Source organism: Balaenoptera acutorostrata, chromosome 9 (genome assembly GCF_949987535.1).
Source record: "Balaenoptera acutorostrata chromosome 9, mBalAcu1.1, whole genome shotgun sequence".
Classification (NCBI taxonomy): domain Eukaryota; kingdom Metazoa; phylum Chordata; class Mammalia; order Artiodactyla; family Balaenopteridae; genus Balaenoptera; species Balaenoptera acutorostrata.
In genome coordinates this window covers 101,347,547-101,364,695 of record NC_080072.1, presented here as the reverse complement: position 1 = coordinate 101,364,695, position 17,149 = coordinate 101,347,547, and the positions used below count along the sequence as shown (strand labels likewise).

General features: G+C 39.0%; 1 protein-coding gene across 3 annotated transcripts in view; it reads right to left on the bottom strand.

Moving 5' to 3' along the window:
- The window catches only part of SORL1 (sortilin related receptor 1), a 162,136-nt gene that overhangs the window by 85,601 nt on the left and 59,386 nt on the right, over window positions 1–17,149 (bottom strand). For all 3 annotated transcript variants that reach the window (XM_057553490.1, XM_007196698.2, XM_007196697.3), the window contains exon 12: window positions 5,269–5,357. In XM_057553490.1, coding sequence (XP_057409473.1) covers window positions 5,269–5,357 — 89 coding nt within the window. The remainder of the gene's footprint in view (window positions 1–5,268; window positions 5,358–17,149) is intronic.

Below are 17,149 nucleotides of genomic sequence, written 5' to 3'. Positions count from 1 at the left end.
CATTCCCCTATTTTTAAACCCTCAGAGGGACCCTATCATTTCAAAAGCAAAGTCTAATGTCTCTGGTGTGGCGTGTAAGGTCCTCAGGGGACCTGGCCCCTGACCACACAGCTACTGCAAGCCTCATTCCTCACCCCCCACCACCCTGAGATTTACATTCTGTCAATACTAAAGAGCTGCACCTTGCACTCTGATTCATGCTGGTCTCTGCTCAAGCTCTTTCTAAACCTGGGGTGGCATTCCAACATTGCTTTTTACCCTTGAAGTCTCAGCTCAAGTTTCCTCTCCTCCCAGAAGCCTTCTCCTGTCTCGCAGATAGCATTACTGGCCCTCCTTCTGTGGCCGCCCCGCACCCTGTGCTCACCTCTATCTTACACCTATAACGGAGCAGGGCCCTATGGGACAGACCCCTCCCCTAGGTCCTCTGCTATAGCTCCTCTCTGACATACCTAGATAACAGTATATGATGCACATTTCCTGAGTTGTTTTATAGATGCTAAAACCACCACCAACTGGAAGACGCTAACTACTTGATGACCATGAGCACGGAGTCTACTGGAGCCTAAGGATTGATAATGTTAACCCCTGTGGTACCATCCTGTTACCTCATCATCAACCAATCAGAGAACTGTGCAGGGCTGATCACATACCCTGCGACGCCCCTCCCTCACCTGGCCTTTAAAAATGCTTTGCTAGGGCTTCCCTGGTGGCGCAGTGGTTGAGAATCTGCCTGCCAATGCAGGGGACACGGGTTTGAGCCCTGGTCTGGGAACATCCCACATGCCGCGGAGCGACTAGGCCCGTGAGCCACAACTACTGAGCCTGCGCAACTGGAGCCTATGCTCTGCAACAAGAGAGGCCGCGACAGTGAGAGGCCCGCGCACCGCGATGAAGAGTGGCCCCCGCTCGCCGCAACTAGAGAAAGCCCTAGCACAGAAACGAAGACCCAACATAGCAATCAATCAATCAATCAATCAATCAATCTTTAAAAAAAAAAAAATGCTTTGCTAAAACCCATCAGGGAGTTCGGGCTTTTTGAGCACTAGCTGTCCCGGACTCCTTGATTGGTGCCTTACCATAAACGCTGCACTTTCCTTCACTACAACCCGGTGTCAGTAGATGGTCAAGTGGACCCAAGTTTGGTTCAGTAACATACCTACTATATTTAAATGACCTGATTTTGCGAGCATCTTCTACTAGGGCTGCCGTTCATCAGGAATAAGACCTCTTACTCACTTTTCTGCCCCTGGCACACAGAGGGGCATTAATTAATGCTTTTTTGTTAAAGGAAATTAAATGAACTGCACTGTATTTTCTTTTTTTTTCTAACCCTATCTCTCAGTTTCTCAACAGTTAAAGGTTGATAAGAATACCTGTTCCTCTATAACTCACAGGGCCAAAGACACCACACGGGGGTGAGAACGAAGTGGGGGCGGGGCTGGCTCTCTCTGCAACCAGCCAGGTAAGTTACTAGGAGAGGAGGTTCCGCAGCCACGAGGACAGGTTAACCGTCATCTCCCACGTTCCAGAACTGTGAAGCTGCTTCCAGAACTCAGGTCCAGAAAAGACAGCTGCTCTGCTGGGTCTAGTCTTCGCAGTGGCTTTTCAGGACTCCCCGGAGGGAAGCCCTATGAAATCTGAAATCTACTACGAGGAAAGATGCTTTGGGGAAAGTCCAAGGTATTATTAGTAACTACCAATATCATTATGCTGACAGGCAAACCGCCAGGAAGAAACGGAAACTGATCTCATCCCTCACTATCAAGCCGACAAGCTTGGGTTTGGGTCCGTTTTTGGTCAGAGTGCGAAAACACAACAGCCCCTTCTCTGAAAAACACTGATTCTAAACAAGAATGACCTGCATCCCCTGAGCAGGTTCACGGTGACAGCATGCTGAACGAAGGGGTAAGTCACTCCCAGAAGAGGTTTCTTGTTTATTCATTTCACACATGTAGAAAACAGGAGCAAAACAAAGCGTTCCACTTCTTACTCTCAATTTCAATTAACAGCAACAAAGAAAACAGCCTCAGTGGAGAATCAAGGCAGAAGCTGAAACAAGTAATCATGAACTCTTAGTTAACTATGCTAATCAGGGAGAGAAAGACATGAATTATTTAAAAGAACAACCAGGGACTTCCCTGGTGGTGCAGCGGTTGAGAATCCGCCTGCCAATGCAGGGGACAGGGGTTTGAGCCCTGGTCCGGGAAGATCCCGCATGCCACAGAGCAACTAAGCCCGTGAGCCACAACTACTGAGCCTGTGCTCTACAGCCCGTGAGCCACAACTACTGAAGCCCGCGTGCCTAGAGCCCATGCTCTGCAGCCTACAACAAAGAATAGCCCCTGCTTGCCACAACTAGAGAAAGCCCGCACGCAGCAACGAAGACCCAATGCAGCCTAAATAAATAAATAAATTTTTAAAAAAAGAAAAAGAACAACCAAAAAAAAAACCACCCCAAAACTTAACTCTTACGTTAAGCAATGTTCCACCCTCTGTCCCCACTAAACCTCTCACTAGGGTTACTGTTGTTACGGTTTCCTCCCTAAGGCTGGATAAGCTTTGGGTCGGAAAGCTCTTCCCCCGGCCTCTCCTTCCAGCTGGCTCAGAAACATCTCAGAGCCACAGTGGGGCTGGACAGCTCCCAAAGGATGCCTCATTCACCTCTGCATCCTCGGTTCCTAGAACAACATCTGGCTCCTTGCGGATATTCAACAAATGTTTGCGTAATTGACCTGAAATGATGCTTAACAGAAATATGTTCCATTTCCATCCAGCGTGGACCTGAACTCTTGACAGTCACATTCTCACCAGATTGCACACATCCGGGGACCCCTACTCACGTTTGAGCTCCAGGGACTATCATTTACAACAGAGCATAACGGAAGTGCCCCCACCCTCGGGGGCTGTGTGATTGCCACGCTACCCCATCCTTTCCAGTTTTATAAACCAGGAAAAAAATAAGCAATCTTGGAAGACTAAGTGTGCATGACCTATTTATTTGAACAATCAAATATTTACTAAGTGACTGCTAGCCTGCATAGAATAGAAATCCTTGTCTACAAAGACCTTGTTAATGAGTTGAGGAAACCAGGCATATAATGAAAAGGTAACTAACAAAAGGAGGCAGCATGCAATGAGTGCCAAATCAATGAGACAGCCGCCAATAAATACTATGAGACTCAAAGGAGGGAGCCATGGCCATGGCTGGGGAGACCAGACTTAGATGTGTCTGAAGTCCTAGACCAGCAATAGAAATCCAAGTGAGTCAGAAGCAGCTTTCACTCATGTGGTTTAAGGATCTGAACTAATTACAATATTTATTTCCTGCTTCTCTTCTGATGAAGCTGATAGCACACAGGTCAAAAGCAGAGCAGCAGGAGAAGCAAGAAAAAAAAAAAAAACAACTCTGTGAGCAATATACAAATGCCAGGTGGCTAGACTACACAGATTTTGGGTAAGCTCAGACTGATATTTGGGACACACGCACCTGTCAATAGGAGGCCTGAACATATTCTCATATTTGCAAATGTTTTATTTGAACCATACCTACAGACACCTCCACATGACCTGTGCAAATAGAGGGATGCTAGAGGGTCCATATCCTTAAAGTCTACCACCCCAAAATCATTGTTCAATGTCTGCCGAGGGCACTGTGATTTTCTGGCAGCAGGTCTATTTTCCTGATCATGTTTTCCTGCAGCTAGCTAGCAATGACGCTGCATTCCCCAAGCACATATGCACCGACAGATGGTGTAAGAGGACCAGAATCACATTAACTACTCCAGAGAAGCCAGCTTGGAATGCAAATGTAATCTGGAGGAGAGTTTAACAGGGAAAATCAGGAACTGTCTCTGCAGTCTGACTGCCACACACAGAATGAAATGTATTCCTAGGGAGCCAAACTACGTCCCCTACCGTACTTCTCAAGGAGCGTCCCGAACATCGCATTGTGTACTTGTGTATCTCACCACTAGAGGATGGACTCCTTGACAGTGAAGGAAAACATCCTCTGTCTCTTTAGATACACATCACCAGGCACCATCAGTGCTCGCGAGATGTGTGAGATGGGAATTAATAAATTAATGGATAAATAAATGACAACACGAATGTGGGAAGCATGTACCCTGTGACTGTCCTCATTTGAGCAAACGTCAATCTGAATGGGGACACAGTCTGTTGCGTACAAACAGGACTTCTTCTGACTCTTGGCTCTAAAGCAGCCGCTGACCAGAGCTGCACAGACCAGAGACCAGCCAGGTGGAGAGCAGAACACCAGGATTTTGCTTCTCTCTGCTTCTTGGAGGCCAGGTCGCTCAGCACATGTCCAATTAACCACAGGGGAAACCAGCTAAGAGCTCTTTTTTCAAACCACCCACCTCTCTCTCTTGCTGCTGGCCCTGTTTCTAAAAGGAGCCAAGGAAAAGAAAGCTTTCTCCCTTGCATTAAACAAGATGATTATAGGAGCCCTCTCCCCTTCCTTTAGCAATCTGTCTCATGGGTTCAGCCCAAAAACAAGAAGTGAGAGATAGTCTATCCCGATCGAATGTTAACAAAATTAACTGCTGTCCTAACTCAGACAAAAATAATGAAAGAATTGGTTCTGATAAAAATCAGACTCAAGAAAGCAGAGGTTACTAACTGTTGACATTTTTGCTTTTCAGAGGAATATACTGCAAAGAGTACGGAACGTAATTTAAAGACCTGAGTGCTAGTCTTGTCTGTTATTAACAAAGGGGAGGATCTTGGGCAAGTTACTTTACCTTTCTGAGCCTCAGTTTTCTCATCTAGAAAATGAAGTCATTAACCCCAAATGTCCTTTCCAGGTCTATCTGCAAGAACCCCAAAACCAAAGGTATCACAGTAAAAGTCACTTGGCTATCAAGTAATATGTATTCTGAAATTGCTACTCACGTATCATTATTATTTATTATTATTCTTACTCATTCTATGAGTAATTCTGTGTGTCACACACAAAGCAAAGAAAGACAAGTTGAAGAGCCTCTAGTTAATTTTTAAGTCATTATTAATTTATATTTATATAGAGTTGTGCTTTTTCAAATCAGTAAAATTATTTCATTTGTTCCTCTCTGAGATAGGAAGGGCAGATTATCATTCCCACTTAATAAACAAGAAAAATTTAAGTAATTTCCCAAGGCACAAATTGTGCTGTCAATAACCTAGTGCTACAGAGATAATCCACTTATAATCACAGAGTTAAATTTCTGGGAGAACAGTGTGATGTTAAAAAGCTTCATCAGAGACACTTACTTCAGCTCATTGGTTTCCATGCCTTGGGCGATGGCCATGATGATCCCGCCATGGTCTCCCCATGTGTAGTAGTGAGGTCCAGGAAGAGCCTGAAGAGAGAGAGCCAGTGCTGATGTCACTGCCATGGAGATGGCCGGGCATAAATGGTACACACCACACACACACGTGAACAGACACTCAGGCACACACATGCACACACACAGCAGGGATATCAACCACCTGAATACGAATTTTCCGTTTCCAGAGCACTTCACAGCCATTATCTCATCTGATCCACACATCCCTGGGGCTGGGCAGAGCAAGTTCTCACGTCCCAATATTTTTTTGCCAAATGAAGAAACTGGAGTTCCTATTAAAGTGGCAGACTGTAAACTGCAGAGGCAGGAGTCAAACCCACATCTCTGACCCTCACCAAGCAGCTATTAAAAATTAACCAACTCGAGTTCTGGTTTGACTGTGACAGTATAAGCCCACTACAGCCCATCCTTCTTGTTAATTACAACTAAAAAATTTGGACAAAATATTCAATACAAAAAGACAGCTACCCAAGGATGCTGAAAAGTAAACAAAATAAGGCAGCTTATGAAGGGGATTTAAAACCTGGAGAAACTACCCAAACAATTGGGGTTTCCTGGTACACCTGTGCCCTGAGGGAATGCCCCAGCCTAGAATACGTTAGTCCCAGCCAGGCAGCTAAATCTTCAAAGGAAAATTTCTGCCTAAGGAGTCAGGAAAAGAAGCCCCTGCATGATGGAGAGAATGTAGATGGAATCCCAGAGGGGAGAGCATGAGGAAGTAAACCCTCTAATTCTGTGGATGGACTCACATATGTTTCAGCCTAACCCCTAAACTGTATGTTCGTGGAACAGACCCAAACTAGCACAGAAAAGACTTAGCAATCTGAACTGAGATCTCCAAAGAATGCAAGACAGAAGTTACAGTCCGAATCTGCACAGGTTCATTACATGCTAAAACAAAAACAGCAACATCCTCCAGAAGATTTCATTTCATGTCCAGGATGCAATCCAAAATTACTCAACATACAAACGGATCGGTAAAAAGTTTCCAATTCTCCAGGGAAAAGACAATCAATGGGTGCCAATTCCAAGATGATCCAAACGCTGAAATTACCAAAGACTTTAAAACAGTTCTTATAACTGTGTTCCATGAGGTAAAGGAAAACACACCTGAAATGAGCAAAAGACAAGAATTCTTCCCAGAGAAGTGGAAACTATTTTTTTTAAAGGAATGAATTCTAGAACAGGAAAATAAAATATTTGAAATAGGAAATTCACTGATGGGCTCAATGACAGAATAGAGATGACAAAGGAATTAGTGAATTTAAAGATAAATACAGAACAGTAGAAATGATCTATTCTGGGACTTCCCCGGTGGTCCAGTAGTTAAGAATCTGCCTTCTCAACCTCAGTGTCCATCATCAGATGAATGGATAAAGAAGATGTGGCACATATATACAATGGAATATTACTCAGCCATAAAAAGAAACAAAATTGAGTTATTTGTAGTGAGGTGGATGGAGTTAGAGTCTGTCATACAGAGTGAAGTAAGTCAGAAAGAGAAAAACAAATACAGTATGCTAACACATATATATGGAATCTAAGGGGGGAAAAAAAAAAAAGGTCATGAAGAACCTAGTGGCAAGACGGGAATAAAGGCACAGACCTACTAGAGAATGGACTTGAGGATATGGGGAGGGGGAAGGGTAAGATGTGACAAAGTGAGAGAGTGGCATGGACATATATACACTACCAAACATAAAATAGATAGCCAGTGGGAAGCAACCGCATAGCACAGGGAGATCAGCTCTGTGCTATGTGATCACCTAGAGGGGTGGGATAGGGAGGGTGGGAGGGAGGGAGATGCAAGAGGGAAGAGATATGGGAACATATGTATATGTATAACTGATTCACTTTGTTATAAAGCAGAAACTAACCCACCATTGTAAAGCAATTGTACTGTAATAAAGATGTTAAAAAAAAAAAAAAAAAGAATCCGCCTTCTAATGCAGGGGACAAGGGTTCAATCCCTGGTTGGGGAACTAAGATCCCACATGCCGCAGGACAACTAAGCCCACATGCCACAACTAGAGAGCCTGTGTGCTGCAACTACAGAGCCCACGCGCTCTGAAGCCTGCATGCCACACTAGAGAGAAGCTTGAGCGCCACAACAAAGAGCCCTCACATCTCAACAAAAGATCTCACGTGCCACAACTAAGACCCGACACAGCCAAAAATAAATAAATAAATAAATATTTTTTTAAAAAAATGATCTATTCTAAAGAACACACAGAATAAAAGACTTAAAGGAAAAATGCCCCAAGAAACTGTGGGACAATAACAAAAGGTCTATGTGTAATTGGAGGCCAAGATGAACAAGAGAAAGGGACTGAAGCAGAAAAAACATTTGAAAAAATAATGGCTGAAAATTTCCCAAATTTGGTGAAAAAGATAAATTTATAGATTCAAGAGATCAGTGTCCCCAGAAACAATCATCACAAAGAAAACCACACCTAGAGACATCAGAACAAAACTGCTGAAAACCAAAGATAAGGAAAAAATATCAAAGCGTCTTAAGGAAAATGACACAATACATACCAGAAAGTGGTAACAAATGATTATAGATTTCCCATCGGAAGATAGCACATCTTTAAGGTATAGACACACCTTGGAGATATTGTGGTTCAGACCACCACAATAAAGCAAATACCAAAATGAAGTGAATCATATGAATTTTTTGATTTCTCAGTGCTTATGAAAGTTATGTTTGCACTATCCTGTGGTCTATTAAGTGTGCAATAGCATTATGTCTAAATAAAACAATGTACATACCTTAATTAAAAGTGCTTTACTGCTATTTAAAAAAAAGCTAAGCGTCATCTGAGCCTCCAGCAAGTCACAGTAGTAACATCAAAGATCACTGAACATATATCACCATAACAAATATAATAATAATAATGAAAAAGTTTGCAATATTGCAAGAATCACTAAAATGTGACACAGACACAAAGCAAGCAAATGCTGTTGGAAAAATGGCACCAATGGACATGCTTGATGCAGGGTTGCCACAAACCTTCAATTTGTAAAAAATACAATATCTACAAAGCACAATACAATGAGGTATGCCTCTATGGAAAGAAAATTACTATCAATCCAGTATACAATATCAAACAAACACATCCCCCAGGAATGAAGGTGAATTACCGGGATTCTCAAATGAAGGAAAATCAAGAAAAGGAAAACCAAGAGAACACATAGCTAGTAGATCTGCTCAACAACAAATGCTAAAGGCATATCGTCAGGCTGCTGTGAAATTTACCGAGGGAAACAGGGATCTTCAGGAAGGAAGGAAGAGCAAGGGAAATGGTAAATATCTGGGTGAATATAAAAGACTGCTATTCCTCTTAAGCTCTTTAAAATCCATATGATGATTAAAGCAAAAACAAAGACATTGCTGAGTTTTTCAATATGTGTCAATGTGATAAAAAATGAAAACAAAAAAGTTGGGAGAAGAGAAAAGGGATTTATTTGGTTGCAAGGTTTCTAAATTTTATGTTAAGTGTAATATTATGTTAAATGCAGTATCAATTCAAAAAAGACTATGAAAGATTAAATATATATGCTGTAATCCTTAGAGCAACCACTAAAAAAATAATAATACAAAGAAATATAATCAAAAAGATAATATTTAAATAAAAATAGAATACTAAAAATACCTAAATAATACAAAAGGAGGCCATAAAGGAGGAACAGAATAATTTAAAAAAACGAAATTTAAATAAACAAATACATAAAATATTAAATCTAAATCCAACCATATCAATAATTATATTAAATGTTAATGGTCTAAGCATTTAGTTAAAAAGCAGAGCTTATCAGAATAAATTAAAAAGACCCTCACTATATGCTGCCTATAAGAAACACTTCAATGTAAAGACACAGATGGGTAGAAAGTAAACGGATAGTAAAAGATATATTATCCAAACAGTAAACATAAGACGGTTAAAGTGACTTTCAATATCAGATAAAAAAGACTTCCAGACAAAGGGTATTACCATAGATAAAGAGGAATATTCCATAACGATAAAAGGGACAATAAATCAGAAAAAATAATTATAAATATGTACATAATAACAGAGCGTAAAAATACATGAAGCAATATTGATAGGATTTAAAGGAAAAAAAGACAATTCCACAATCATAGCTGGAGATTTTACCACCAACAATTTACAGAACTGTAATATATAGCAATTTATGGAACTAGCCCCCCCCCAAACTGCAATATATAGCAATTTATAGAACTAGCCCCAAATTATGTAGAAGGTCTGAACAAGTATCAACCGCCTTCATATAAATAACATCTGTTGAACACTGCATCCAACAACTGCAGAATATACATTCCTTGCTAATGCACATGACATATTCACCAAGACAAACCACATGCTGGATCACAAAACAAGTTCCATTAAGTTTAAAGGACTTGAAATCATACAAAATGTATTATCTGACTACAAGGAAATTAAGATATCTATGAAAATATCAAATATCTGAAAACTAAACAACCCTTTTCTAAATAACTTATCAGACAAAGATAAAAAGCAAAAGGGACATTATGAAGTGATAAAAATGTTCTGGAATTAGATAGTGGTGATGGCTGCACATCACATCATTTGTGAATATACCTAAAACCACTGAACCATATACTTTAAAATGGTACATTTTATTGCATGTGAATTACATCTCAATTTTAAAGGGAGACATTAAAAAATATTCTGAACTGAATGACAACAAAAATACAACACATCTAAATTTGTGGCATACAGCTAAAGTAGTATTTACAGGGAAAATCAGAGCTGCAAATGCCTACATAAGAAAAGATCTAAAAATCAATAACCTAAAGTTATACCTTAACAAGCTACAAATAGAAAAGCAAAGTAAATCCAAAGTATACAAGGATAAGGGAAAGGTAATACTACAGAGGAGAAATCAACAAAATAGAAAACAGACAAACAGAAAATTAAAGCCAAAAGCAGGTTCTTTGAAAAGATCAATAATATTGACAAACCACTAACTAAACTAATCAAGAAAAATAGAAGAAAAAAATACAAATCACCAATAACAGGAATGAAAACGGGTTATTACCACAAATCCTACAGACATTTTAAAACATTAGAAAATACCTTGAGTAATTTTAAGCCAACAAATTCAATAACTTTAGATGAAAGGACAAATGTCTAAAAATATACAACTCACCAAAATGGACATAAGTAGCAGAAAATCTGAATAGTTCTCTATCTGCCCGAGAAACAATTTCTAAACAAAAACATTCCCAAGAAGAAAACTCCAGGTCCAGATAGCTTCACTGGTAGATGATTCAAGAAAAAAAAAACACCACTCTTACACAAACTTTATCAGAACATAAAAGAGGAAGAATTGCTGCTCAGTTTGTTTTACCCTAACACCAAAGCCTGACAAAGACGTTACCAAAAAAAAAAAAAAATTACCGAGCAATATCTCTCATAAGTAACACAAAAACCTTTTAAAAACTACTAGCAAATCAAAACTAACCTTACAGGGGCTTCCCTGGTGGCACAGTGGTTAAGAATCCGCCTGCCAATGCAGGGGAAACGGGTTCGAGCCCTGGTCTGGGAAGATCCCACATGCCACAGAGCAACTGAGCCCGTGCGCCACAACTACTGAGCCCGCGTGCCACAACTACTGAGCCTGCGCTCTAGAGCCTGTGAGCCACAACTACTGAGCTTGTGAGCCACAACTACTGAAGCTTGCGCACCTAGAGCCCGTGCTCTGCAACAAGAAAAGCCACCGCAATGAGAAGCCCGCGCACCACAACGAAGAGTAGCCCCCGCTCGCCGCAACTAGAGAAAACCTGTGTGTGGCAACAAAGACCCGACACAGCCAAAAATAAATAAATTAAATTAATTAATTAAAAAAATACTAACCTTATATTAAAAGGATAATATATTGTAACTAAGTAGGGTTCAAGAATTATTCCAGTAATTCCAGGATAGTTTAATATTCAAGAACCAATTAATGTACACCATATTACATATTACATTTGTGATACTGTGATATAAGAAGAAATATAAACTTTGGTCTTTGTCTGGGCTCCTGGTGAGAGGTCCTAAAATCTTTGTAATTTCCTAAGTGATGAAGAGCAATAGGAGCACCTTTTCTTTTAATATTTGGTCTTGGACCCCAGTTCCCGACACAGAGCTCCTAAAACCGTTGTAATGTGTGTCTTAAGGACGTTGTAAGGAGTGTGTCTTAAACAGAGCTCCTACAGCCCTCCTGGGTGATAGGAGAGTCTCTTGTCCTAATGAGGAGACTCCTGGTGGGCTCCTGGACAGTATGGGGGCTGGTCAACAGAAAGACTAAGCATGATTAGAAGCTTGAAATTTTCAGCCCCACCTCCATCCTCCCAGGAGGACAGAGGGGCTGGAGAGTGAGTTAATAATTAATCATGCCTATGTGATGAAACCTCCATTAAAATAGATAAATAACAAGGACCTACTGTATAGCACAGGGAACTATATTCAATATCCTGTAATAAATCATAATGGAAAAGAATATGAAAAAGAATATATATATATATATATAAAACTGAATCACTTTGCTGTACACCAGAAACTAACACATTGTAAATCAACTATACTTCAATTTAAAAAATAAATACATAAAGTCAAATGATTAGTAAAAAAAAAAATCCCTAAACTGCAGGATTCAGAGAGCTTCCAAGTTGGTGAACACATCCATCCACATGCTGGAAGAACAGCACACCCCAACTCTACGGGGACAGAAGCTCCATGGTTGGGACCCTTCTGGACCCTGTCCTATGTACCTCTTCATCTGGCTGTTCATCTGTATCCTTTGAAATATCCTTTATAATAAATGGGTAAATGTAAATAAATATTTCCCTGAGTTCTGTCAGCCATTCTAGCAAATTACTGAACCCGAAGAGTGGGTCGTGGGAACCCCCAGTTTATAGCTGGTCAGTCAGAAGTACAGGTGACAACCTGAGACTTGCAACTGGCGTCTGAAGTGGGGTCAGGTGGGGCAGTCTTGTGAGACTGAGCCCTTAGACTCTGGGTCTGTGCCAACTCCAGCTAGCATGTGTCCTGACTGAATTGTAGGACATCCAGTGGATGTCTGGAGAGTTGGAGTACTGCTTGCTGTGATGGGAAAACTCCCACACATTTGGTATCAGAAGTATTCTGAGAGTAAGGGAAAAGAGTTTTTCCTTTAACATAATACACCATGTTACATATTACCATATTATTACATATTAGGGAAGGGAAGAGAAGGAAGAGAGAAAAGGAGAAATAAAATAAGTAAAGATCAGAAAGGAAGAAATAAAACTGTCCCTATTTGCAGATGATACGACTGCTTGCTTATACTGAATCTACAAAACAACTACTAACACTAATGAATTATTTTAGCAAGGTTGCAGAATATAAGGTTAATATATAAAAATCAATTGTCTTCTTATATACTATAGCAAAAACTGAAAAATGAACTTTAAAGAAAGTCCCATTTACAGTAATACCAAAAAATAAAAAAATCTCTAGGAGTAAAGCTAACAAAAAGAAAGTATACAAGACCTCCATATTGAAAACTATAAAATATTGCTAAGAGAAATTTTTTTAAAAATGGCATAACACACCACATTCATGGATCAGAAGACCCAGTAGTGTTATGATGTCAATTTTCCCCAAATTGATCTATAATTCAATGTGATCCCAGTAAAAATCCCAACAGGATTTATAGAAATTGACAAGCTGATTCTAAAGTGTTATGTGGCAACAAAAAGAAAAATATACCTAGGAATTAACCTACCTAAGGAGGTAAAAGACCTGTACGAAGAAAACTATAAGATACTGATGAAAGAAATCAGACGACACAAAAAGATGGAGAGATATACCATGTTCTTGGATTGGAAGAATCAATACTGTGAAAATGACTATACTACCCAAAGTAATCTACAGATTCAATGCAATCCCTATCAAATTACCAATGGCTTTCTTCACAGAACTAGAACAGAAAATTTCACAATTTGTATGGAAACACAAAAGACCTCGAACAGTCAAAGCAATCTTGAGAAAGAAAAACGGAGCTGGAGGAATCAGGCTCCCTGACTTCAGACTATACTACAAAGCTACAGTAATCAAGACAGTATGGTACTGGCACAAATATAGAAATATAGATCAATGGAACAGGATAGAAAGCCCAGAGTTAAACCCATGCACAAATGGTCACCTTATTTTTGATAAAGGAGGCAAGAATATACAATGGAGAAAAGACAGCCTCTTCAATAAGTGGTGCTGGGAAAACTGGACAGCTACATGTGAAAGAATGAAATTAGAACACTCCCTAACACCATACACAAAAATAAACTCAAAATGGATTAAAGACCTGAATGTAAGGCCAGACACTATAAAACTTAGAGGAAAACACAGGCAGAACACTCTTTGACATAAATTGCAGCAAGATCTTTTTTGACCCACCTCCTAGAGTAATGGAAATAAAAACAAAAATAAACAAATGGGACCTAATTAACGTTAAAAGCTTTTGCACAGCAAAGGAAACCATAAACAAGATGAAAAGACAACCTTCAGAATGGGAGGAAATATTTGCAAACGAAGTAACTGACAAAGGATTAATCTCCAAAATATACAAACAGCTCATGCAGCTCAATATCAAAAAAACAAACAACCCAATCAAAAAATGGGTGGAAGACCTAAATAGACATTTCTCCAAAGAAGACATACAGATGGCCAAGAGGCACTTGAAAAGATGTTCAACATCACTAATTATTAGAGAAATGCAAATCAAAACTACAGTGAGGTATCACCTCACACTGGTCAGAATGGCCATCATAAAAAAAATCTACAGACCGTAAATGCTGGAGAGGGTGTGGAGAAAAGGGAACCCTCATGCATTGTTGGTGCGAATGTAAATTGGTACAGCCACTATGGAGAACAGTGGGGAGGTTCCTTAAAAAACTAAAATTAGAACTACCATATGACACAGTAATCCCACTACTGGACATATACCCAGAGAAAACCATAATTCAAAAAGACACATGCACCCCAATGTTCATTGCAGCACTATTTACAATAGCTGGGACATGCAAGCAACCTAAATGTCCATCAACAGAGGACTGGATAAAGAGGATGTGGTACACATATATGATAGAACATTACTCAGCCATAAAAAGGAACGAAACTGGGTCATTTGTAGAGACGTGGATGGACCCAGAGACTGTCATACAGAGTGAAGTTAAGTCAGAAAAAGAAAAACAAATATCATATATTAATGCATATATGTGGAATGTGAAAAAATCGGTACAGATGATCTTACTTACAAAGCAGAAATAAAGACACAGACATAGAGAACAAACATATGGATACCAAGTGGGAAGGGGGGGGTGGGTGAATTAGGAGATTGGGATTGACATATATACACTATTGATACTATGTATAAAATAGACAACTAATAAGAACCTACTGTATAGCACAGGGAACTCTACTCAATGCTCTGTGGTGACCAAAATGGGAAGGAAATCCAAAAAAGAGGGGATATATGTATATGTATAGCTGATTCACTTTGCTGTACAGTGGAAACTAACACAATATTGCAAAGCAACTATACTCCAATAAAAATTTTTTTAAAAAGACACATGCACCCCAATGTTCAGTGTAGCACTATTTACAACAGCCAGGACATGGAAGCAAACTAAATGTCCATCGACAGAGGAATGGATAAAGAAGATGTGGTACATATATACAATGGAATTATTACTCAGCCATAATAAGGAATGAAATTGGGTCATCTGTAGAGATGTGGATGGACCTAGAGACTGTCATAGAGTGAAGAAGGTCAGAAAGAGAAAAACAAATATCATATATTAATGCATATATGTGGAATCTAGAAAAATGGTATAAATGATCTTACCTGCAAAGCAGAAATAGAGACACAGACGTAGAGAACAAACGTATGGATGCCAAGGGGGAAGGAGGGTGGGATGAATTGGGGGATTGGGATTGACATATATACACTGTTGATACTATATATAAAATAGATAACTAATGAGAACCTACTGTAGAGCTCAGGGAACTCTACTCAATGCTCTGTGGTGACCTAAATGGGAAGGAAATCCAAAACAGAGGGAATATATGTATACATATAGCTGATTCACTTTGCTATACAGTAGAAACTAACACAACATTGTAAAGCAACTATACTCCAATAAAAATTAATTTAAAAAAAATTTTAAAAATAAAATGTTATGCAGATAGACAAAGGACCTAGAATAAGTCAACATAATTTTTAAAAAGAAGAAAATTGCAAGACTTACCACACTTGATCTCAACCCTTACTCTAAGTCTTCAGTAATCAAGACAATTTGGTTTTGGTGAAGAGACAGGCATATAGATCAATGGAGCAGAACAGAAAGTCTTGAAAGAGACCCACACATATGGCCAATTGATTTTCAAACAGGTACCAAGGCAATTTGATGTGGAAAAGAGAAGTCTTTTCAACAAGTGGTGCTTGACCAATAGCATGTTTATAAGGAAAAAATGAGTATCAACCCTTCCCTCACACCAGATATACAAATTAACTCAAATTGATCATAAACCTAAACCTAAAGCCTAAAACTATAAAACCTGTAAAAGAATACATAGGGGACAATCTCTGCTAACTTGGGAAGGACAAACATTTCTCAGAACAACAAAGCACATAAAACATAGAAGAAAAGAACTGATAAATTAGACTTCACCAAAATTAAAAACATTTGCTCTTCAAAAGACACCATTAAGAAAACAAAAAAGCAAGACACAGACTAGGAGAAAAAACTTATAACACACCTAAAAGACTTAAATTCAGAATATATTAAAAAAAAAAAAACCTCTTACAGCTCAATAAGAAGACAAACACAACTCTAAAATATATAAAAGATCTGAACAGACACTTCACAAAAGTTTTAAATGACCAATGAACACATGAAAAGAAGCTCAACATCAAAAAGAAAAAAAAAAAAACCAGAAGCTCAACATCATTAGTCATCAAAGAAATGCCAATTAAAACCACAATGAAATATCATATGCAGTTAATAAAATGTCTAAAATTTAAAAGACTGACCATATCAAGTGTTGGCATGCACCTGAAGCAATCAGAGCTCACACACTGCTGGTGGAAACATGAAACAGTACATCCACTTTGGAAAACAATTTGATACTTTAAAATAATCTAGTAATTCCTTTAAAAGCTAGACATATCTACCAGGTTGCCCACTCATTCCTTCCTACAGTATCTACCCAAGAGAAATAAAAATATATGTCCACCTAAAAACCATGCAATTAAATGTTTATAACAACTATATTTGTAATCAGCAAAAACTAGAATGTCCATCAATCAATGAATGGATAAAGAAATTGTGGAATATCCCCACAATGGGATATGGATCAACAATGAAAAAGGAAAGAATCACTGATAAATGAAACAACATGAATGAACCTCAAAGCCAAAAGACTGCATCTGTATGAGTCCATTTACACAGATTTCTAGAAAATGCTAATAATCTGGAGGGATGAGGGTAGAGACCGGAATGAATTACAAAGGGACACAAAGAAACTTTGATGGGTGATGCAGCTGTCTTAATTTTGGTGTGGGTGAAGGTGTAGTGATGGTGATCAATCCTGATCAAATTATATACTTTAACTATGTGCAGTTTACTGTACCTCAACAAAGTTTTTTTTTTTTTTTAAGTGCAAAAAAGGAACTCTGTGGATCTGAGAATTTGCACAATTTATTAGTAGGAGAAGGGGAACAAGAATTCTAGTCAT